The sequence below is a fragment of the Bos javanicus genome, chromosome 25 (genome assembly GCF_032452875.1).
Source record: "Bos javanicus breed banteng chromosome 25, ARS-OSU_banteng_1.0, whole genome shotgun sequence".
Classification (NCBI taxonomy): Eukaryota; Metazoa; Chordata; class Mammalia; order Artiodactyla; family Bovidae; genus Bos; species Bos javanicus.
In genome coordinates, this window is record NC_083892.1 from 17,216,119 (window position 1) to 17,237,889 (window position 21,771).

A 21,771-nucleotide genomic window follows, 5' to 3' on the forward strand; every position below is an offset into this window, starting at 1 on the left:
GTTTTTGTTTTATGGAAACTTCTAGCACATGATCTCCCTTGTATTCATTACCCAGAAGTGACCAACTTATGACAAATGTTGTTTCATTTGTGCCTTACCCCTTCTCCCCCCACCCCTGGATTATTTTGAAGAACAGCTTAATCATCGTGTTTCACCAGTCAGTATCTCAGTGTATGGCTCTGATATAGAATTTCCTTTTCTGAAACAAAATCTCAATATATTATCCTAACCGAGAAAGTTAATAATCTTTTAATACCATTGAAACCTGATATTCCGATTTCCCCTAGTTTTCTCATAAGTTTTTCATACTTTGTTCAGTCAGGATTAAAATGGGCCAAGCCACATACATTGTAAAACACTTTGAGTCCTTTTAACCTTTAAGTTCCCCTCTTTTCCCCTCTTTCTTTCCTTCCCTCCCTGTTCCCCTCCTTTTTGACTCTGTTATTTATTTATTGAAGAAATTGGGTCCTTTGTCCTGCAGAGTTTCCCAGTCTGGACTGGCCAAAGGCATCCCTGTGGTGGTGTTAGCATGTTCTTCTGCCTCCAGCCTTCCTGTAAATCGGCTATTAGTTCTGGAGACAGGAGACTTCATCAGCCTTGCATTTGACTTTCTGATACCATGGCTGCTGATGTGGTGCTTCTCCTGGAAGGCTCATGGTATCTGGTTGTTTCTCCATAACACGAGCGGCCACCAAAGTGCATTCATCTCATGGTTTATCATGGGTTGCAAAATAGTGATTTTCAGAATTATTATCATTTCTCCTGTATTTGTTAGCTGGGGTACGTATTGATATGAAGAGAAACTTTTCACGCCACATATTTGGTTACCCTGAGGTACAGTTTGTACAGAAAGGCAAGATGCTCATTTTTGCCCTTCTTACTTCCTAGTTTTTAGAATGAGTCAACCTCCTAGCATCCCCGAGGTGACCAGTGAGTGGTGGTTGCTGTTGGTATCTTTAGGGATTCTTGGGTTGAAATATATTTGCTCTGTATCAATCCTCGCAGTTATATTATTCTTACTGATGCTCAGTGGTCCCATCTTGATCCAGTGAGTGCTTTATTGGGTTGGCTTCTGAGTCCTGACATATTCTCTGTAGTCCTTGCTACCTTCTTTGGTTTCTATATAAGATGCTCCAGCCTCCCTTGTACTTTCTTATCCCACATTTGGAATCAGCCCTTTCTCTAAGAAGCTTTGGTTCCTTTCATTGCCAGTGTCAGATTTTTTTTTTAGTGCTGTGACACTGGCTAAGCCATTTAACTTCTCTGAGCCTTAACTTCCTCATCTGTAAAATGGGGATAATGATGTCCATGCTGGGGAGTTTAATGAGCATTAAACGAGTACATACTGGCGACCGTTTAGATGGTGTGCTATGTGCCAGGCATTTTACCTGTACGCTGCATGGCTTCGTATCGACCTTGTCAGTAAACTTCACTGTTCCGGTTATACAGACCAGACATCAGCTTGCTTTTTCTGTAGAAGGCCACTGTTTCTGTATTTGAGACTCTGTGGACCATGTGATCTCTGTTATGGTACACGCGTCCGTCATTGCCACTCACTGTACATGAAGCAACCGTAGACCAAACGTGAGTGAGTGTGTTCTAGGAAGTTTTATTTATGCGCACTGAAAGTTGAAGCTCATACCTTACAATTTTGCCTTATAATTTTCCTTGTCACCAAATATTATTCTTTTAATGTGAATGTAAAAATCATTCCCTGCTCCTGGGTTGTATGAAAACAGGTACCAGGGTGGATTAAGGCTGTAGTTGGCCGGCCCCTAACACAGCTGAGAAAAGTGCGGTGCAGTGGGCAGTGGGTCACCCAGCCCGTGCTCTTCTCGCAGAGCCTCGCTGCTCTTTGCAGCACCGGGGAGGGGCCCAGGGTGGGCGGGCAGAGAGTGGCACGTTGGATTTCACCAGCACTCAGGGAAAGCTGGGACAGTAATACTCCAGAACCCTGAGATTGGTGTTTCAGTCCTGACTTGGTGCAGACATAGATGTCTTTAGGGCTGTAATATGGGTGGAATTTTCCCTCTGACATTACTTGTAGCAGAGTAGTTGAAACTGTTCCCTGGAAGGTGTGTGCTATGCTCTGAAAATGTTAGTTCTTTCTACCAGAAAAAATGGTCAACAACTGTCATTCAGTGTCTAATACAGATCTGCTTTTTCCCCCTCTTAGAAACGAGAGGTGAATACCGTTTTGGCCGATGTCATCAAGCACATGACTCCAGATCGTGCCTTTGAAGACTCCTATCCTCAGGTGACAGCTTTATATTTCTCATTTCTACATTGTTAGGAATTTTATTCTGTTGCATTAAGTAAGTATTTTGCATGGGGGTCAGGCTGTCAAGTCTGCCACGTCCCAGCCATGTGCCCTTTAATCAGTTACTTTGTCTTGCTGTGCCTGAGTTTTCTTACCTGTAAAAACGGGAAAAATAGCAGTCCTATCGGAGTGGTTGTGAGAATTGAGTGAAGTGTGATGTGGGATGTACAGCTACTTGGCATGAGTAAGTAAGATGGCTATGTTCTTCAGTTAAGCTAACCCTTTATTTGGAAATAAATTCAAATTTTATTGGGAAGTTGAAAGAATAGCTCAGAAAACTCCCATTATCTTTTACCCAGATTCACTAACTGTGAATATTTTCCATGTTTACTGTATCATTATCATTGTCTGTATACATATGCACACATATTCCTACATGTGTATGTAAAATTTTTTAAAACCAGTTGAGGGTAAATTGCATACGTCATGCCATTTTTGCCTCTAAAGAGTTCAATTAGTATTTCCTAAGAACAAGGACATCCTCCTTTATAACCAGAGTTTAGTTTATCAACTTCAGGGAATTTAACATTAATATCTTACTTTGGCCTCTCCACAGTCCATATTCCAATTCTGTCAGTGGATTCAGTGTCCTTAATAGCAGATTTTTTGTTTCCCTTCTAGTACGAATCCAGCTCAACTGTAAAGTAACTTCAAACTTAATTAAGATTTTATTTTTTATTTGAAAACATGATGTTCTGTACTTATCGCCTATGATTGGTTGGTGTCCTGAGTCACTTAATATAAGAAAATTAGTTCCATATTCTTGTACAATTTTAGAATTCTTACATTTTACTCATTTAAGAATTGTTCACCACTTGCTAATTAAAATGGCTCACTATTACAATTTACTGAGCAGCCACTAACTATTTGTTGATGGAATGAAAAACGACACAGGTGTGCACAGCAGGCTTTGGTCAGTACAGTAGGGTAAATAAAATGTGTAGAGAAGATAGGTCATGATTTTGTGGGTGGTCAGGGTCTCGGGCTCATATGAAGACTGATGTGTGTTAAAATTTTAGTTGGGGAATTCCGATAAGACCTTAACTGCCAGTGACCCAATTCACGAAAACTTGAACATAATAATTTTAATGCCGTTCATTCCTAAGAGACAAGGGAATTATACTATACTGTGATTCTGTTATATGCAAAAGCAACTTATAAAAGATGCCCAGGGGTGAGCCTATGTTCCAGACAGCTACCCATATTGGTTGTGAGCCCTTTGTCTTCAGTGGGGGCCACATCAGGAGAATAAAACTGCAAGAGTCTGTGAAGAATTAGCTTACTCCAGGTCTAGGATAGGGAAGGTGCAAGGTGAGCCTGAAACATTTTCTTGTGCCAGGAAGTAAGGAAGAACTGCTGTGGGCAGGTGAAATGAGCACAGGAGCAGCTTTAAAGGGGCTGTCATGGGCCCCGATTTGAACATCAAAAGAAATAAATACAATAACGAATTATAATCTGTTGAGTAAAATAGGAATGCAGGAGTTGGCCTCTATGATGAATAGGTAAATAAATAGATAGATTAGGGGTAAGGCGGATAAAGGTGCCATCAGCGAAATGTGAAAGAAATGGTAGGGTTGAAAAATCACTGTTTGCAGCCATCTCAGTAAAGACAAGAGTCATTCTTCATCCTCAGGCAAGAATCATCAATGAATGCTAAATCTGGAGGGGATGTTTGATGAGGAGCAGGATTTTCGTATCTCTTCCTGTAGAATGAGTGTTAGTTGTAAGGGGGAAAATATTGACTCTATGGTGGAGAATTTGGACAGCCATTGACAGTCAAAATCCATATCAGCAAGTGGGATATCGCGTGCTTCCAGATACAGTACCCTGAGAAAGACACAGCATCATCCATGTAGCATTCCAGTCAAGAATGCATGGCTGACTCTAATCAGGAGGTAACACTAGTCACGTCCAAATTGAGTTGCATGCTAAAAAGTAATAGCCAAAGCATTACCAAATCATTGGCATCAGCGCTACAAAGGTTAAGGAACTGTTTTAAATCAACTATAGAGACATGAAAACAGAATGCATTGCATGATCCTGAACGGAATCCTGTGCTGCAGAGTGGAAAAAATAACGCTGTGAAGAACGTACTGACACAACTGACAAGACTGGAATACAGATGAATGATTAAAGTGTTAAAGTTATATCAGCATTAACTTTTCTGAATTTGATAATGGCAAAATGGAAATATCAGAGAATATGTTTATTCTTGGGAAATACAAATGAAGTATTCAGGGGTGAGGGACATGACACATGCAAGCTACTTTAACATGGTTCAGGAAAAATGTAATACGTCTTACTACATAGATAGGATAATAGAACAAAGTTCAGTTCAGTTCAGTTTAGTCGCTCAGTCATGTCCGACTCTTTGCGACCCCATGAATCGCAGCACACCAGGCCTCCCTGTCCATCACCATCTCCCGGAGTTCACTCAAACTCACGTCCATTGAGTCGGTGATGGCATCCAGCCATCTCATCCTCTGTCGTCCCCTTCTCCTCCTGCCCCCAATCCCTCCCAGCATCAGAGTCTTTTCCAATGAGTCAACTCTTCACATGAGGTGGCCAAAGCACTGGAGTTTCAGCTTTAGCATCATTCCTTCCAAAGAACACCCAGGACTGATCTCCTTTAGAATGGACTGGTTAGATCTCCTTGCAGTCCAAGCAAAATACTAAAAATCAATGACTTTGGATAAAGAGAGCATGGGAGTTTTTTTAAAGCATTTTTAAAAATTATGAAAGTATAAAAACACATTTATTGGAAACTTGGAAAATGGAGAACAAAGTTATATATAGTTCCACTGTATATTACAGTTGTTTTTTTAAGTAGATAAGTTAAGATTTTTAGTTGGAGTTTTAATATCAAACTCTCAAAAATTAGTAGAATGAATACACAGAAAAATAGAAGGATATAATAGACCTGAAAAACACTATGAACCAATTCAACGTAATTAAGATGTATATAATTTTCACACAACAGCAGGATACAAATTCAAGTTCCCATAGACTGTAAATCAGGAGACACTGGAACATATCCAGGAATGTAAAACAAGGGGCAAAAATTTCAGAGTCTAAAGGTATTGAAATCGTACAGAGTCTGTTCTCTTATCACTGTGGAATTATGTTAGAAATCAGTATCAAAAAATATTTGAAAATAACCCACATATTTTCAAGTATAATGTAACATTTACCAAGAGAGATCTTTGGCTTAGCCACTGAAAGCCTCAGAAAAAAAAAGACTGAAAAAATGCAGAAGGTGATTGCAGAGAAGAAAGCACTTAAATGAGAAATAAACATCAAAATGAGAAATTAATATCAAAGGATACTTAAAAAAAAACCCACGAATTTAGAAATTAAATGTCCACTTTTAATTAGTGGATGTATCTAAGAAACTATAACAAGGAAAATTAGAAAATATTTGTAACAATAAAAGCGAAAAGAGAATTTATCAGAATTTGTTGTATGCAGCTGAAGTTGCTCAATGCAGCTACATACAATGTGGAATCATGATTAAGGTACCATGAAAACAAATAATGGACACTAGCATAAAATTTTGTAAAATTTGAACAAAATCTGTATTTTAGTTAATAAAACTATATTACATGTTAGTTTCCTGTTTGGAGTTTTTTTTTTTTTTTAATGACGTATTTCTTTAGAGAATTTGCGAGTTTTTTTATACTGTTCTTTCAACATTTCTGTAAGTTTGAAATGATTTCATGGTAAAAAGTTATAAATACACAATCTACACATATTTTAAAAATTCTACCACTGGATCAATTAGATAGGTGAGGAGATAAAGCAAATAGAGCAAAACGTTAGCCCTTGTAGAATCTCAGTGGTAAGTGGGTGTTTTCTATATTTTCATTGAATTTTCTTTGTGTTTCAGCATTTCATAATGAAATACTGAAGGAAAAAAAAATCTTTTAAACATTATTCGTAAGTGTGTTAGTGTTAGTCACTTAGTTGTCTCTGACTCTTTGACCCCCGCCAAGGGCTATAGCCTGCCAGGCTCCTCTGTCCATGTAACTCTACAGGCAAGAATACTGAAGTGGGTAGCCATTCCCTTCTCCAGGGGGTCTTCCAGACCCGGGAATTGAACCCAGTTTTCTTGCATTGCAGGCAAGTGCTTTACTATCTGAGCCACTAGGGAAGCTCATTTGTAAGTGTACTTAAGTAGTAAAAAAAGATTTCTTGTTCTAAAGGGTTAGTTGCTGTGGAGAAGGTTTCAGGAGCTATTTCAACCAGACCATATTGCACTATCTTTGAATGCTCTGTGTCAGAACATTGTCATGACGTTTTGAAGTCCTTTTGCTTGATGATCTAGTCAAGTGTTTAATTATGAAACAGGGTGTGTACTATTAGTATTCTGTATTTTTGACCATGAGCCATTTACTTTGCAGATGATTTAAACACCAGTGTTTTTAGTATAAGCAGAATAGTTGTCAGTAAATTTTCCCTCCTTGGTTCTCCCATGCCAAGGCTGTGTCAATAGACTCTATGCATGTCAGGGTGAGGGGTGGTGGACATCAGTATCTGGGTATCCAGGACAGGCCTCACAGACTGTGTCATCATCTGTGGTTAGTGCCAGGGCCTTTGACCCCACTGTCGGACTCAGACCAGTGTCTCTCCACTGAAGTAGTCAAAAAACCCAGGACTACCATGGGCTAGAATTTTTGTTCAGGTGCTAAGTCGTATCCAACTTTCTGCGACCCTGTGAATTGCAACTCCCCAGGCTTCCCTGTCCTTTACTATCTCCCCGAGTTTGGTCAAACTCATGTCCACTGCATCCGTGATGCTGTCCAACCATCTCATCCTCTGTTGTCCCCTTCTCCTGCCTTCAATCTTTCCCGGCATTAGGGTCTTTTCTAAGGAGTCAGTTCTTTGCATCAGGTGGCCAAAGTGTTGGAGCTTCAGCTTTAGCACTAGCCCTTCCAATGAATATTCAGGGTTGATTTCCTTTAGGATTGACTGGTTTGATCTCCTTGTATCCAAGGGGCTCTCAAGAGTCTTCTCTAACACCACAATTCAAAAGCATCAATTCTTTGGCACTCAGCCTTCTTTATTGGCTAGAATAGGGATCTATAAAATCACGGCCCATGTAGCCCAAATAGTTTTATCGGAACTTACAGACAGCCATCTGTTTACATATTGTCAATGGCTGCTTTCCAGCTACAGTAGCAGAATTGAGTAGTTGTGATGACTTGTATGGCCCTTGATAGAAAAAGTTTGCCCACCTCTTGAATATTCATAGCTGACTTGATCAGAAAACTTGGAAGGGCAGGCACTGCTCTAAGCACTGTAACCGAGCCATCCCATTTAATCCTCCCAGTGAGCACGATACTGCTTTGGAGAAGAGGAGGTTGAGGCTGAGAAGTTCTTCCTCTAAGTCTAGAATAAAATGGGTAAACTCAGACTGAGACAAGACTTAACCTAACCGAGTAATTCCCTGTTCTTGTGCACTCCAGATTTCCCTAATTGTAATTGTGATTGCATGTGATGAGACAGGGTTGCCTTTTTAAAAATATCCAAGTTTTATTAAAGATGTGTTTTTCATTTTGTTTTGCAGCTTCAGTCAATAATTAAGAAAGTAATTGCACACTTTCACGATTTCTCAGTTCTTTTCTCAGTGGTAAGTAACTATCTTGAACTATTTTAAAAAATTTATATCTGAGTCAGAGGTTCCTTTAATGTCTCAGTAAATTTTTCATGGTATCCTCGACCAAAAAAAACTTAACAGTTCCTTTTTTTATTTAAAAAAAAAAGTTGGTCTAAACAGTTTAAATATTTATATCATAATGACTTAAGCAGCTTAAGCAATAATATTTCTATTATTGTGAAAATAATGGGCATAGACTGATAGAAAAATATGTTTTTATTTCATTCATGACTTTCTATGGGATGTGTGTGCCTACTGGGTATCATACAACTTCTGAAACCTTGGAACTAAACTGAACATTGATTTTTTTTTTTTTTTGCATTGTATCTGCTTTTTATCATACAATTTAATGTTGAAACTCAGAAATATATCAAGCTTATAGTTGTCTGAGTGTCTTGACAGAGTTGAGATTTATTATATTTCCTTAGAAATTGAAAATATCCTGTGACACCCTTCTCATTTGCTGCAGTGCCCTGGGTACATACCGGTCTAGTGTGTACCAATCTAGTTACATACTTCTCTGCAGTAACACTCTCTGTACCTTCCCTCAGCTTCCCTCTTCCTTCTTCCTGTTTCTGCTTCTGTTCTCTCACAGGGCTGTAAGCTTTTGTTTATTTAATAATAGAAATTGTTATTTATTGGATTTTTGCCACACTCCACGCCCTATGCTAGAGCTTTTATACATTTTTTTTAATTGAAATATAGTTGGTTTACAGTGTTGTGTTAGTTTCAGGTGTATGGTAAAGTGATTCAGTTATACATAGACACATATTCATTCTTTTTCAGATTTCTTTTCCCATGTAGTTTCTTATAGAATACTGAGCAGAGTTCCATGTGCTATACAGTAGATCCTTGTTGGTTATCTATTTTATATAGAGTAATGTATATGTTTTAATCCCAAACTCCTAATTGATCCCTCTCACCTCCTCCCCTTTGGTAGCTATAGTTTGTTTTCTCTGTGAGTCTATTTCTGTCTGTAAATAAATTCATTTTTATCTTTTTTTAGATTCCAGGTATAAGTGATGTCAAGTGGTATTTGTCTTTCCCTGTCTAGCTGACTTCACTCAGTATGATCATCTCTAGGTCCATTCATGTTGCTGCAAGTGGCATTATGTCATTCCTGTTTATGGCTGAGTAATAGTCCATTATATATATGTACCGCCTCTTCTTTATTCATTTATCTGTTGATGGGCATTTAGATTGCCCCCATTTCTTGGGTATTGTAAGTAGTGCTGCAATGAACATATTGGGGTCCATGTGTTTTCTGAATTATGGTTTTCTCAGGTTATATGCCCAGCAGTGGGATTGCTGGGTCATATGGTAGTTTTATTTTTAGTTTTTTAAGGAACCTCCATACTGTTCTCTATCGTGGCTGTACCAATTTACATTCCCAACGGTTTAGGAGGGTTCCTGTTTTTCCACACTCTCTCCATTTATTATTTGTAGGCTTTTTGATTATGGCCATTCTGACCATTGTGAGGTGATGGCTCATTGTAGTTTGATTAGCATTTCTCTAAGAATTAGCAGTGTTGAACATCTTTTCATGTGTGTTTTGGCCATCTGTATGTCTTTAGAGAAATATCTTTTTAGATTTTCTGCCCATTTTTAAATTGGATTATTTGTTTTTTGATGCTGAGCTGTATGAGCTGTTTGTATATTTTGGAGATTAATCCCTTATCAGTCGCATTGTTTGCAAATATTTCCTCCCATTCTGTAGGTTGTCTTTTCATTTTGTCTATGGTTTTCTTTGCTGTGCAAAAACTTTTAAGTTTAGTTAGGTCTCATTTGTTTATTTTTGCTTTTATTTCCATTACTCTGGAAACAGATCCAAAAAGATATTGCTACAATTTATGTCAAAGAGTGTTCTGCCTGTATTCTCCTCTAGGAATTTTATAGTACTTAGTCTTACATTTAGGTCTTTAATCGATTTGGAGTTTTTTTGTGTGTATAGTGTATTCAGTTCAGTCACTCAGTGTCCGATTCTCTGTGACCCCATGGACTGCAGCTCGCCAAGCTTCCTTGTCCATCACCAACTCCCAGAGCTTGCTCAAACTCGTGTCCATTGCATCCGTGATGCCGTCCAACCATCTCGTCCTCTATCATCCCTTTCTCCTCCTGCCTTTCCCAGCATTGGGGTCTTTTCTAATGAGTCAGCTCTTCATATCAGGTGACCAAAGTATTGGAGCTTCAGCATCAGTTCTTCCAGTGAATATTCAGGATTGATTTCCTTTAGGATTGACTGGTTTAATCTCTGCAGTCCAAGGGACTCTCAAGAGTCTTCTCCAACACCACTGTTCAAAAGCATCAATAGGGTGTTCTAATTTCATTCTTTTACATGTAGCTGTCCAGTTTTCCCAGCACTGCTTATTGAAGAGACTGTCTTTTCTCCATTGTATATTGCCTTCTCTGTTGTAGATTAATTGACCATATGTGCTTGGCTTTATTTCTGGGCTTTCTATGCTGTTCCATTGATCGGTATTTCTTTGTGCCAGAACCATACTTTTTTGATGACTGTAGCTTTGTGTATAGTCTGAAGTCAGGGAGCCTGTTTGCTCCAGCTCTGTTTTTCTTTCTCAAGATTGCTTTGGCTATCTGGGGTCCTTTTGTGTTTCCATACAAATTAAAAATTTTTTTGTTTCTAGTTCTAGTGAAAAATGCAATTCGGTAATTTGCTAGAAATTGCATCGAGTCTGTAGGTTGCCTTGGGTAGTATAGTCATTCTGACAGTAATGATTCTTCCAGTCCAAGAACATGGCCTGTCTTTCCTTTTCTTTTGTGTCAGTTTTGATTTCTTTCATTAGCATCTTATAGTTTTTGGAGTACTAGCCTTTTGCCTTCTTAGGTAGGTTTATTCCTAGGTATTTTATTCTTTTTGATGGCAGTGGTAAATGAGATTGTTTCCTTAATTTCTCTTTCTGACCTTTCGTTGTGTATAGAAATACAACAGATTTCTGTGTATAATTTTTTATCCTGCAACTTTACCAAATTCGTCGATGAGCTCCAGTAGTTTTCTGCAGTGTCTTTAGGATTTTCTCTCTGTAGTATTGTGTCATCTACAAATAGTGACAGTTTTGCTTCTTTTCCAGTTTGGATTCCTTTTTTTTTTCTTTTTCCTTTTCTGATTGCTGTTAGGACTTCCAAAACTGTGTTGAATAGAAGTGACAAGAATGGACGTCCTGGTTTTGTTCCTGAACTTAGAGGAAATACTTTCGCTTTTCCCTGTTGAGTATGATGTTAGCTGTGCATTTGTCATACATAGCCTTTATTAGGTTGAGGTAGGTTCCCTCTGCCCACTTTCTGGAGAGTTTTTTTTAATCATAAATGGATGGTAAATTTTATCAAAAGCTTTTTCTTCATCTGTTGAAATGATTGTATGGGTTTTATTTTTCCATTTGTTAATGTGGTGTATCACACTGATTGATTTGCAGATATTGAAAAATCCTGGCATCCTTGGAGTAACTCTCACTTGATTCACGGTGTATGATCCTTTTAATGTATTGTTGGATTTGGTTTGCTAGTATTTTGTTAAGGATTTTTGCATCTATGTTAATCAGTGATATTAGCCTGTAATTTTTTTGTATGTGTTGTGTCTTTGTCTGGTTTTGGTATCAGGGTGATGGTGACCTCATAGAATGAGTTTGAAAGTGTTCCTTCCTTTGCAATTTTTTGGAATAGCTTCAGAAGGATAGATGTTAGCTTTACTCTAAATAGTGGATAGAATTCACCTGTGAACCCATCTGGTCCTGGACGTTTCTTTTTTGGGAGTTTCTTAATCACAGATTCAGTTTCAGTGCTTGTGATTGGTCTATTCATATTTCTGTTTCTTCCTGGTTCAGTCTTGGGAGATTGCACCTTCCTAAGAAGTTCTCCATTTCTTCTAGGTTGTCCATTATGTCGGCATATAATTGCTTATAGTAGTCTCTTACAGCCCTTTGTATTTCTGTGGTGTTGGTTGTAACCTCACTTTTTCATTCGTAATTTTATTGATTTAGACTCTCCCCCACTTTTTTTTATGATGAGTCTGACTAAAGGTTTATCAGTTTTGTTTATCTTTTCAAAGAACCAGCTTTTGGTTTCATTGATCTTTTCTATTTACTTTTCTGCATTGCCTCAGGTCATTTTTAGACCAGCACTGGGAAGCAAGGGTAGAATGAGTCCCACTTTACAAATGAAACTAATGCAAGAAAGGGTGGAGAGCCTTGCTTAAGGTCACACCGGCACTGAATGTGGAGGCAGGATGCAGAAGCCACTGTATGAACAACTCTGACTCTGCTTTCTCTGTTCCCCTATACAATCGTAAAAAGACTGAAGCCTGCCTTGCCTTCAGGTACCAAGAAGAGCTTTGTTGCTATTCAGTCACTAAGTTGTGTCCAACTCTTTGCGACCCCATGGACTGCAGCACGCCAGGCTCCTCTGTCCTTCACTGTCTCTTGGAGTTTGCTCAAATTCATGTCCATTGAGTCAGTGATGCCATCCAACCGTCTCATCCTCTGTTGCCCCCTTCTTCTCCTGCCCTGAATCTTTACCAGCATCAGGGTCTTTTCCAGTGAGTCGGCTCTTCACATCAGGTGGCTAAAATATTGGACCTTCAGCTTCAGCATCAGTCCTTCCAATGAATATTCAGGGCTGATTTCCTTTAGAATCGATTGACTGATTTGATCTGTTTGTTGTTCAGGGATCTCAAGAGTCTTCTCCAGCACCACAGTTGAAAGCATCAATTCTTCAGCAGTCAGCATTCTTTATAATCCAACTCTTACATCCATACATGACTACCGGAAAAACCATAGCTTTGACTAGACAGACCTTTGTCAAAAAAGTGATGTCTCTGCTTTTAATACACTGTCTAAGTTTTATAGCTTTCCTTCCAAGGAGCAAGTGTCTTTTAATTTCATGGCTACAGTCACCATCTGCAGTGATTTTTGGAGCCCAAAGAAAATAAAATCTGTCACTGCCTCCACTTTTTGTCCTTCTGTTTGTCATGAAGTGATGGGACTGGATGCCATGATCTTAGTTTTTTGAATGTTGAGTTTTCAGTCAGTTTTTACCCTCTTTCACCCTCATCAAGAGGCTCTTTAGTTCTCTTTCATGGATCACAGCCTTGTCATGGTGAAGGGGCTTGCATAACTCAGTGAAGCTATGAGCCATGCTGTGCAGGGTCACCCAAGACGGACAGGTCATGGTGAAGAGTTCTGACAAAATTGGTTCACTGGAGGAGGAAATGGCAAACCCACTGCAAGTATTCTTGCTGTGAGATCCCCATGAACATTATGAGCTTATACTTACCTAAAGGTTTTCCAGGACTTCCCTGGTTGTACAGTGGATAAACATCTGCCTACCAATGCAGGGAAGACAAGTTCAATCCCTAGACCACAGCACATGCCATGAAGCAACTGAAGCCTGAGTTGTGTGCCACAACTGCTGAGCCCTTGTGCTGTAACTACTGAAGCCTGCACACCTAGAGCCTGTTCTCTGCAACAAGAGATGCCACTTTAATGAGAAGCCTATACGCTGCAACGAAGAGTAGCTCCTGCTCTCTGCAACTAGAGAAAGCCCATGGCAGCAATGAAAATGCAGCACAACCAAAAATGAATAAATAAATAATTTTTAAAAAAGGATTGCCCAGGTGATTCACCAAAATAGTAACTGGTCCCAGCCCTGATCCCTGGGCACATGTAATTTATTTTAATAGTAATAGTTTTAAAAAACCTCAGGGTCTGGGACTTCCCTGGTGGTACAGTGGTTAAGAATCCACCTGCCAGTGCAGGGAACACAGGTTCAATCCCTGGTCCGGGATGATCCCACGTGCCACAGAGCAGCTAAGCCGTGTGCCACAATTACTGACTCGAGCCCTCTAGCTTCAACTACTGAGCCTATGTGCCACAAGTACTGAAGCCTGCATTCTCTAGGGCCCACGAGCCGCAACTAATGAGCTCCTACGCTGCAACTGCTGAACGCCCAAGCCCTGGAGCCAGCAAGTTGCAACCACTGAGCCTGGGTGCTGTGACTATGAAGCCTGCACTCCACAGCAAGAGAAGCCACCACAATGAGAAGCCTGCACTCCACAGCTCAAGAGTAGCTCCCCACTTTCCACAACTAGAGAAAGCCCATGTGCAGCAACAAGACCCAGTATAGCCGAAAATGAATAAATAAATAAAGCAGTGTGTGCGTGTAAAAAATAAGAAATGATTAAAATGGCTGGTGTTCTGTGACAACTGGAAGGGTGGGATGGGCTGGGAGGTGAGAGAGAGGTCTAAGAGGACACAGGTGCACCTGTGCCTGACTCGTGTTGATGTATGGCAGAAACCAACACGCTATTGTAAAGCAATTATCTTTCACTTACAAATAAATAACTTTTTTTCAAAAAAAGGCCCATGTTATGTTAGAAAAAAAAGTAATAAAAACACCTCAGAGTCTTCTCCTTGCTTCCACGAGTCCTGATTAGACCTGCCTCAGAAAGACAAAAAAACTCCTCTTCCTCTGTTTTGACCTTCAAAGAAAAAGTAACCTATAAATCTCTTCTAGTAACTTGTGTAAATTGCAGGTAGAGTGCTTTTTTTTCTTTTTTAGGAAAAATTTCTGCCATTTCTGGACATGTTCCAAAAAGAGAGTGTCCGGGTGGAGGTTTGCAAATGCATCATGGAAGTTTTTATCAAGTAAGTATAGCACAAAGTAATCAGAAGCTTCGATTCCCACTGCCCTTGTGAAACCTGTTGATAAGAAATCAATTTATACACTTTGAGGCCCTATGATGTAATGATGTGTTTATACCTAAAATAACATTGAGAGGAGAACCACATTAAAAGGAGTAGTCATGATAAAAGTTTACAATTAGCTCTTAAGAAGACAAAGTAATAAATATAAATATTAGATGGGCTGACCATCACCCACAGTATCTCATTCCTGTGAGTTTTGGGAAGGAGCAATCTATTGATGTACTATTTATTTAGGGAGTTTTAAGATTTTAAGATAGTCATACTTATCTTCTCTCATACCAGAGCTTGAAAGATTTCTATCTTCAATGTGTAGATTTATGATAGGTTTTCAGTTTAATTCCTTTCCTTTTATTGATTAAATCTCTTTCCCAAAACTATTGCTGGTGGTACATGAAATACTTTGATAGTACATGGAAGAGAAACTTTTATTTTAAGAATGTATATTTATTTTAAAGTATATTAGATAATATATAACTAGTTTAATCAGTGACTTCTAATGTATTTTTCTTTAGAACAGGGTTAAGTTAAAAGTTAAACTGACTTTAAACATTAAGTATGTAGATATGATTTAAAAAAAAAAATGTGTGTTAAAATGAAGCTCAAATAGCAGAGTTTGGAAAATTGAGTTAGAAGTTAGTTGAGTATATGTTTTAAGCTTTCCTTGTATTTTCTTTCTAAAAGACTAATTCCATATGCTTGAAATGAGTATACCTACTTTACTTTCATGAAGATTTGTTGTAAGAGCTTGTCTTTTGAGAAACTAAATTAATAATTTTGTCTGCACTTAACACAGTTGTAGACAGCTTCAGGGGTTCAAGAAACATGGTAAGAACACAGATTTGCTCTTTGACTGGCTTAGGAAATGTGGCAGTTTTACCATGATTTTGTAGTTGGGAGAAGTTACGTTAGAAGAGCAAACTTGTTAGTTAAAGAAAATTTCAGAGAAAACTAGAACATTGCCCATTGCTGGTGAGCTGAGCTATGTTAGATGCCAACCAGATAATTTACTGCTTCTCACATATGTCCCGTAGATGAGAACTAATTCCATGCTTTTAGTGCTTGGTGTAGATGACTTTCACTCTTATCCCCAAATGTCTCTTAGGCATCAACAGGAGCCCACCAAGGACCCCGTGATTCTGAACGCCCTTTTGCACGTTTGCAAGACCATGCACGACTCTGTGAAGTAAGCCATGCTTAAGGCTGAAACGAGCCTGGATTGAGTCTTAATGCCACATAATAGTGCATTAGGGAATTACTGCTTTAAGCGGCCGCTGTGAATAATATTATTTTATGGGGTCTATTAAGATTCTTGTTAACAAGGACATTCCAATCCAGGGGAGGAGGGAGGCTGAACTGAGGGTAATCTTCCTGAGAAAATGAGATGGCAGATGTTTTTACAAAGGGATTTCTGTTGGGAGGAAAAGGCTGGTTTCATCCAAATGAACTCATGCTACGTGTCTCCTGGAGATTTCTGAGAGCAGCAGATAGTATAAGAATGAGTTCACTCATCCAGTAACATAGCCTTTAAATTTTTTCTCATTATTAGCCAGTTATTTGAAATTCAAATGAAGTTGCATATATTCCTTACATGAAGGACCTTATTTGTTCAGTATACTTGAGGCTCAGACCTAGTCACTGGCCTTACCTTTGGGTCAAAATCCAGATTATCTCCTTTGCTTTCTAGTTTGATGTATTTCTTTTTTTTTTTTTTTTCTTTTTCATTACATGTTTCCATTTGACTGTGCTTGAGGCAACTCCTGCTTCTCTGTGGCTGAAATTTTGATCCCTAAAGAATTTTTAAACACAGCAGCTTGATTCACTGGAAACTGTTACAAGTACTGAGAAAATTGTTTTGGAACTTAACCATCAACTAGATGAATTGTGTTTCTTTTGTTTTATTTTTTTCCCCCTGAATTGTAGAATCTTTATTTTCATGACTTGTGCTTTCAACTTCGTTAGTTATCAAAATCAAAATATCAAGACTTTTCATAATAAGTAGAACTGCTAGACTTTTGTTGCACAAAAATACGTAAAAACCCAAAAGACATTTAGGAAAGTACTTGTATTAGTAGGACATGTGTTTTTGGCCTAAATAAAATAGCAGATGTATTTCTCTTGTGAGAAGTGGAGCCAGAAGGTCAGGGTAGGGTAGCTCTGCTCTGGAACATCATCCAGGAGCCCAGGTTTCTTGTCCTCCAGCTCTCCTGTCCCTCTAGGGTGTTGTTCTTGTCTTCCTGGTAGAGATGGCACCTCAACCACATTCATGGTGCAGCCTGCAGGCATCAGAGGACAGCAGCTTCCTTTTAGGGACACGGTTTGGGAGGCTTTGTACATCACTTGCATTCGCATCCCATTGGCCGGAAGTGTCATGTGGTTTCTTGTAGCCTCAAAGGAGCTTTGGGAAATGTAGTCTCAAAGAATGAAGGGGACGTTGCATATTGGAGGACAGAATGCTGATTTTGCCAATACAGACTTGTTTTAGAACAGGAACCTTTGTCTTTGACTCTTAAATTAAAAAAAAAATAAATTTGGGAAACCATTTATAAACCTTCACATATATTATCAAAACTATAAGGACTTGACATTTTCTCATTTATATTTATACTAACTTTGCTATCAAACCGAAGCAGCTGAGATCTGTGGTTTACTTTAAGCTATATTTCCAGAATAAGGTAGATTGATGAGTGGAGGGTGGAATGGAGAGTTATGTGATAAAGCAAATATTATAAAATGATAAGATAATAGTAGGGTGTATTGGTGTTGACTATATAATTTTCAACTTTGCTACATTTAAACCTTTTTATAGTAAACTGTTGAATGAAAGTTCTCTGGAATACAAAATTTGAAGTTGAACTTTGCTATCCAAATTCCAAAGAAGGGAGAATTACCTTCTCTTTTGCTGTTAATGAATATATCTTGAGAACAGTGTCTCTAAGAGAGATGAGGAACACATTTAAATTATGTTAATTTAGGTTACATATTTTCATCAAAAGAAACACAAATATGGGAGTTTTTTAAATCTAGAAAATGCAGAATGTTCTTACCTGTTAAATTACTTATTTCTCATTTATTTTTTCCTTTGGAAACTTTATTACCTCAATGTCAATTATGTACAATTATTGATTTTAGTGCACTCACTCTTGAAGATGAGAAAAGAATGCTGGCATATTTGATTAATGGATTTATAAAAATGGTAAGTATTGGGGAAGAAGTTTCAGTGTACTTAGAAATGTGATGTAATTGTTTATCCTTCCTCTGGTGAAAGCAGTTAACATTATGTTCCCTGGTGCTTTTCATTTTTATGGAGATAAGATGAAATTAGAAAACAACTTATATTAGCCAGCACTCCCCTGGGGGCAAGAAGAGCCAAGACAAACTGGCTTAAGGAAAAAATAAAAAGGGGACGGTGGGAGGGGGACTGGCTGATGTGACATAAAGTCCTGGGGTGGACCTCTCGGAAGGAGCAGCTGGACTCGGGGTCTCCGTAGTGTCATCAAGAACTGCTATGTGTGTCTTTGGCTCATGGCTCTTCTCTCCTGGCATCCCTCCCAGGCAGGCTTGCTCCCCACGAGAGCCCTGGGTTTCCATTCCTTCCAGTTCTGCAGTGCAGCAGGAAGAACTCCAGCAGAAGTTCTAGGGCTGAGTCTTTGGAGTAATTTGGGCCACCGGCTCGTCCCTGAGCAGATTGCTGCTGTGAGAAGGAAGGAACACACCGGCCAGGCCAGGGAGACAGGCTCCCCTGGGCGGCCAAACCATGGGGACCCAGAGTCACCGGCCAGGCCAGGGAGACAGGCACCCTGGGCAGCCAAGCCATGCGGACCCAGAGTGGGAGAGGAGGCTTCCTCTTTTTCTTTTTTCAATGAAGCCAATTTAAATTCTTTCATTTTTATTTTTTAAATTATTGTTACATTTTTTGGCTGTGCCATATGGCTTGTAGAATCCTCAGTTCCCTGACCAGGGATTGAACCTGGGCCACGAAAGTGAGAGCCCAGAATTCTAAGCTGTAGGCTACTCGGGGATCCATGGAGAAGGGGCTTCCTGAAGCACCTGATGTGCTGCTCTTCAGATGCTGCTGAAAACGATTTGGGGAGTGGTTGAGGGTGAAATGTCAGGTGTCCACTCTCCATTCATCCTCGTTACTCAGCGCTACACGACAGCTCATCCCGGACTTAGTGGCTTAACATGACAATGTTTTATTCTTACAAGTCTTTGGGTTGACTGGGTAACCAGGCCTCTCCTTGTGATGTCAGAAGTGTGGCAGAACTGGGGCTGGAGGATCCAGGACAGTCTTGAGCATGTGTTTGGGGTCTTGGTGCTGGCTGTTGACTGGGGCAGCTCATTTCTCAGTCATGGGACCTCTTTATCTCCACCATTCTCTCAACATTTGCTCACGTCTGGGCTCTTGCCTGGTGAGGGCAGAATCAGAAGCTGCCGGGCCTTTGGAGGTTTAGAAATCACACAGTGATCAGTGCTGCCTCCTGCTTCATTCTGTTAGTCAAAGCAAGTCCCAGGGCCAGCTGTCTGGAGGGGAGGGAAAGCAGACCCACCTCCGGCTGGGAAGAGTCCACAGGGACACTGGGGAGGGATGAGTGAAGTGGGCAGCATTGTTGCAGGTTTCATCAGGAACAACCACCTTTCCATCCTAGCCAGAACAACCTTTGCCTTAAATCTCGGTGCACGAAACTAAAATACCCACTTCAGCCAGTATCTCCTGTTAGAAATGTCAAGACAAAAGCTGACTGAGATGAAAATAAGTAGGTCACTTTGAAAATCACCTTGAAAAACGTGACTCATTCAGTTACAGAGGTTGATTTAACTATGGTAAAATACCAATTTTGATGAAAATTCAGGATAAGCCTTTTAATTCCCATGTTAGGAAATGTACCTATGATTGATACTAGGTGCCTCTCTTGTTCCCTTAATTTATATGCTGCTCTTGTGATATTTATCCTTTTATGGGTTTGTCTGAAAACCAACAAGTTTTAATGGGAAAGAATATGAGAAAATAAGATGTGAAACTTGATAGCTGTAGTGGAAATTATGACTTTAAACCTCTTCTGGACAAAAATGATTGTTGTAGCAGTAAAGTTTGTCCTTCCAACCAGCTGTTCATAAATTTGAAGAAATAGGAGAAGAAGAAGTTTTTAATGGTGGATTAACATCCATCGATGGCTCGAGCAGCCACCAGTGAGCTGCTAAAGGTTGGAATCCCCATCATGAAGCAGAAATGTGTGGCCCTTATTAGAGAATCCCTCTGACAAATGACTCCCAGTCGCCAAATCTATGTGAAAAGGCTGCAGCTGACACCCAAAATGCCACAATTTCCTTTCCAGTGGTTTCCTTCTAGCCTAGGAAATCCTCTTTGCATTTTGAGATTCTGTTTTATACCCTTTGGTCTTTTTATGTTCTGCTCCAATGGCCATGTCATGAAGATGAGGTGGTAGTAGTAACATTTCCGCTGTATGCTGGGTAAGGTAATGTAACATCTGGTTAGAGTTGTATTCCAGTTCACAGATGTGTGTTTGCTTGCATACCCTTGAGATACCACCTATCTATATCTGTGGAATTTTTGGTGTCTTGTCATCGCAGCACCTCCCCTGTTCCCACAAAACTCCAGAGGAACTTTTCCAATTGTGTGCTTACAGCTGCCTAGAGATAACACTGTCACTTCTTTCTCCTTGATTCTAGGTATCCTTTGGCCGTGATTTTGAACAACAGCTGAGTTTTTATGTTGAGGCCAGGTCAATGTTTTGCAATCTGGAACCTGTTCTTGTGCAGTTGATTCACGTAAGGATTTTCACTCATTCATTTATTCTCTCAATACATGTTTATTGATCATTGATAGGCCACGCACCAGTTTTAATCTGAGATTCTTCTGGCCCCATATTGCTTCTGTTCCCAAGGCATGAAAGATGTTTTCTCAAAGGTTAATAAAATCTACAACTTTGCTTGAGCCTTAGAGTGGTTTCATTGGCCTCTTTTTCTCTGAAATTTGCATATTCTCACTCCTGCATGTCAACAGCAAAGAGCTGAGTGAGTTATAGTGATTATTTCGTTACAGAAATTAATCTAGTTGGAATTCTGTGTTGCCTAACCAGAGTCCCAGTTTTCTTGGTTCACAGTGCCTTGCAGTAACTTTTCAGGATGCCCTTAGGCAAAAAGGAAGAGATAACAATTCTGTTTACTAAGAAATTAGGTTCAAGCAACTTAAGAATTTGTGCCCTAACAGCTTGCTCTCTGAACCAACACTTGATGTAAATTGAAAGAAAAATAGTATATATTTGCATTCCATTTAAAATCATCATAATTACTTACTAATGAAGTATATGTACCTCTAGGCATTGCTTGACTTCTCAAACCTTGAAATCAGATGGGACACCACTACCCAATTTCCTGTTCCAGATAGATTTTTTTCCCCCTACATTAATGTTTGCACAGTACTTTTTGTCATAGCAGTTGCTAAAAACCCAGTTTTGCAAAGATATGCCATCACTGCAAGGAAGATACCATGTCTGTGAGCTACCGTACACAAGAGCTTTGCATAGTGTTCAACAGTTGAGTCCTTCTGTGGTTGTCCAAAACGTGGGATGCCCCTCTGATTTTCCTGTAACACCCTGGGGTGACATGGTACACATTTTGGGAACCATAGGTCCAAACTTTTAATTGTTGTGAAAAGGTTCCCTAAGGCTCTTGAATTGCTTCATGTAAATTTAAGGAAAATGACCTTTTAATATATTTGTTCGCTGATTATCAGATTTTGTAGCATTAGTAAACTTAAGACCTAAATGTAGAGACTTGTAAGTCAGGGGAGTTAATAGTACTCAGCCTGTAAAGTCATGAGGAGTAAACGAGCTTAAGAATGTACAGCACCTAGAAGGGCACCTGCTGTGCTATAAGTGATAACGTGGCTGCTGTTACTTTCTTACGGTTAGCGTCAGTGTGGCAGAGGTATTTTGTATGGTTTATCTTCAGGTTTGGAGGTATCTCTTAAGATCTCTAAGATCTTAAGCTTACTTAGTGTGTGGGATTTCTGGAAATGGAATAAGTGAACCCTGGCTATTCATTAAGCCAGAAAATGGTCA

The 21,771-nt window shown here is 39.4% G+C and overlaps 1 protein-coding gene across 4 annotated transcripts in view; it reads left to right on the forward strand.

Moving 5' to 3' along the window:
* Positions 1-21,771, forward strand: part of VPS35L (VPS35 endosomal protein sorting factor like) — a 138,978-nt gene that overhangs the window by 73,957 nt on the left and 43,250 nt on the right. For all 4 annotated transcript variants that reach the window (XM_061401291.1, XM_061401289.1, XM_061401292.1 and 1 more), the window contains exons 19-24: positions 2,177-2,257; positions 7,887-7,949; positions 14,544-14,629; positions 15,792-15,872; positions 17,819-17,882; positions 20,378-20,476. In XM_061401291.1, the coding sequence (XP_061257275.1) occupies positions 2,177-2,257; positions 7,887-7,949; positions 14,544-14,629; positions 15,792-15,872; positions 17,819-17,882; positions 20,378-20,476 (474 nt within the window). The remainder of the gene's footprint in view (positions 1-2,176; positions 2,258-7,886; positions 7,950-14,543; positions 14,630-15,791; positions 15,873-17,818; positions 17,883-20,377; positions 20,477-21,771) is intronic.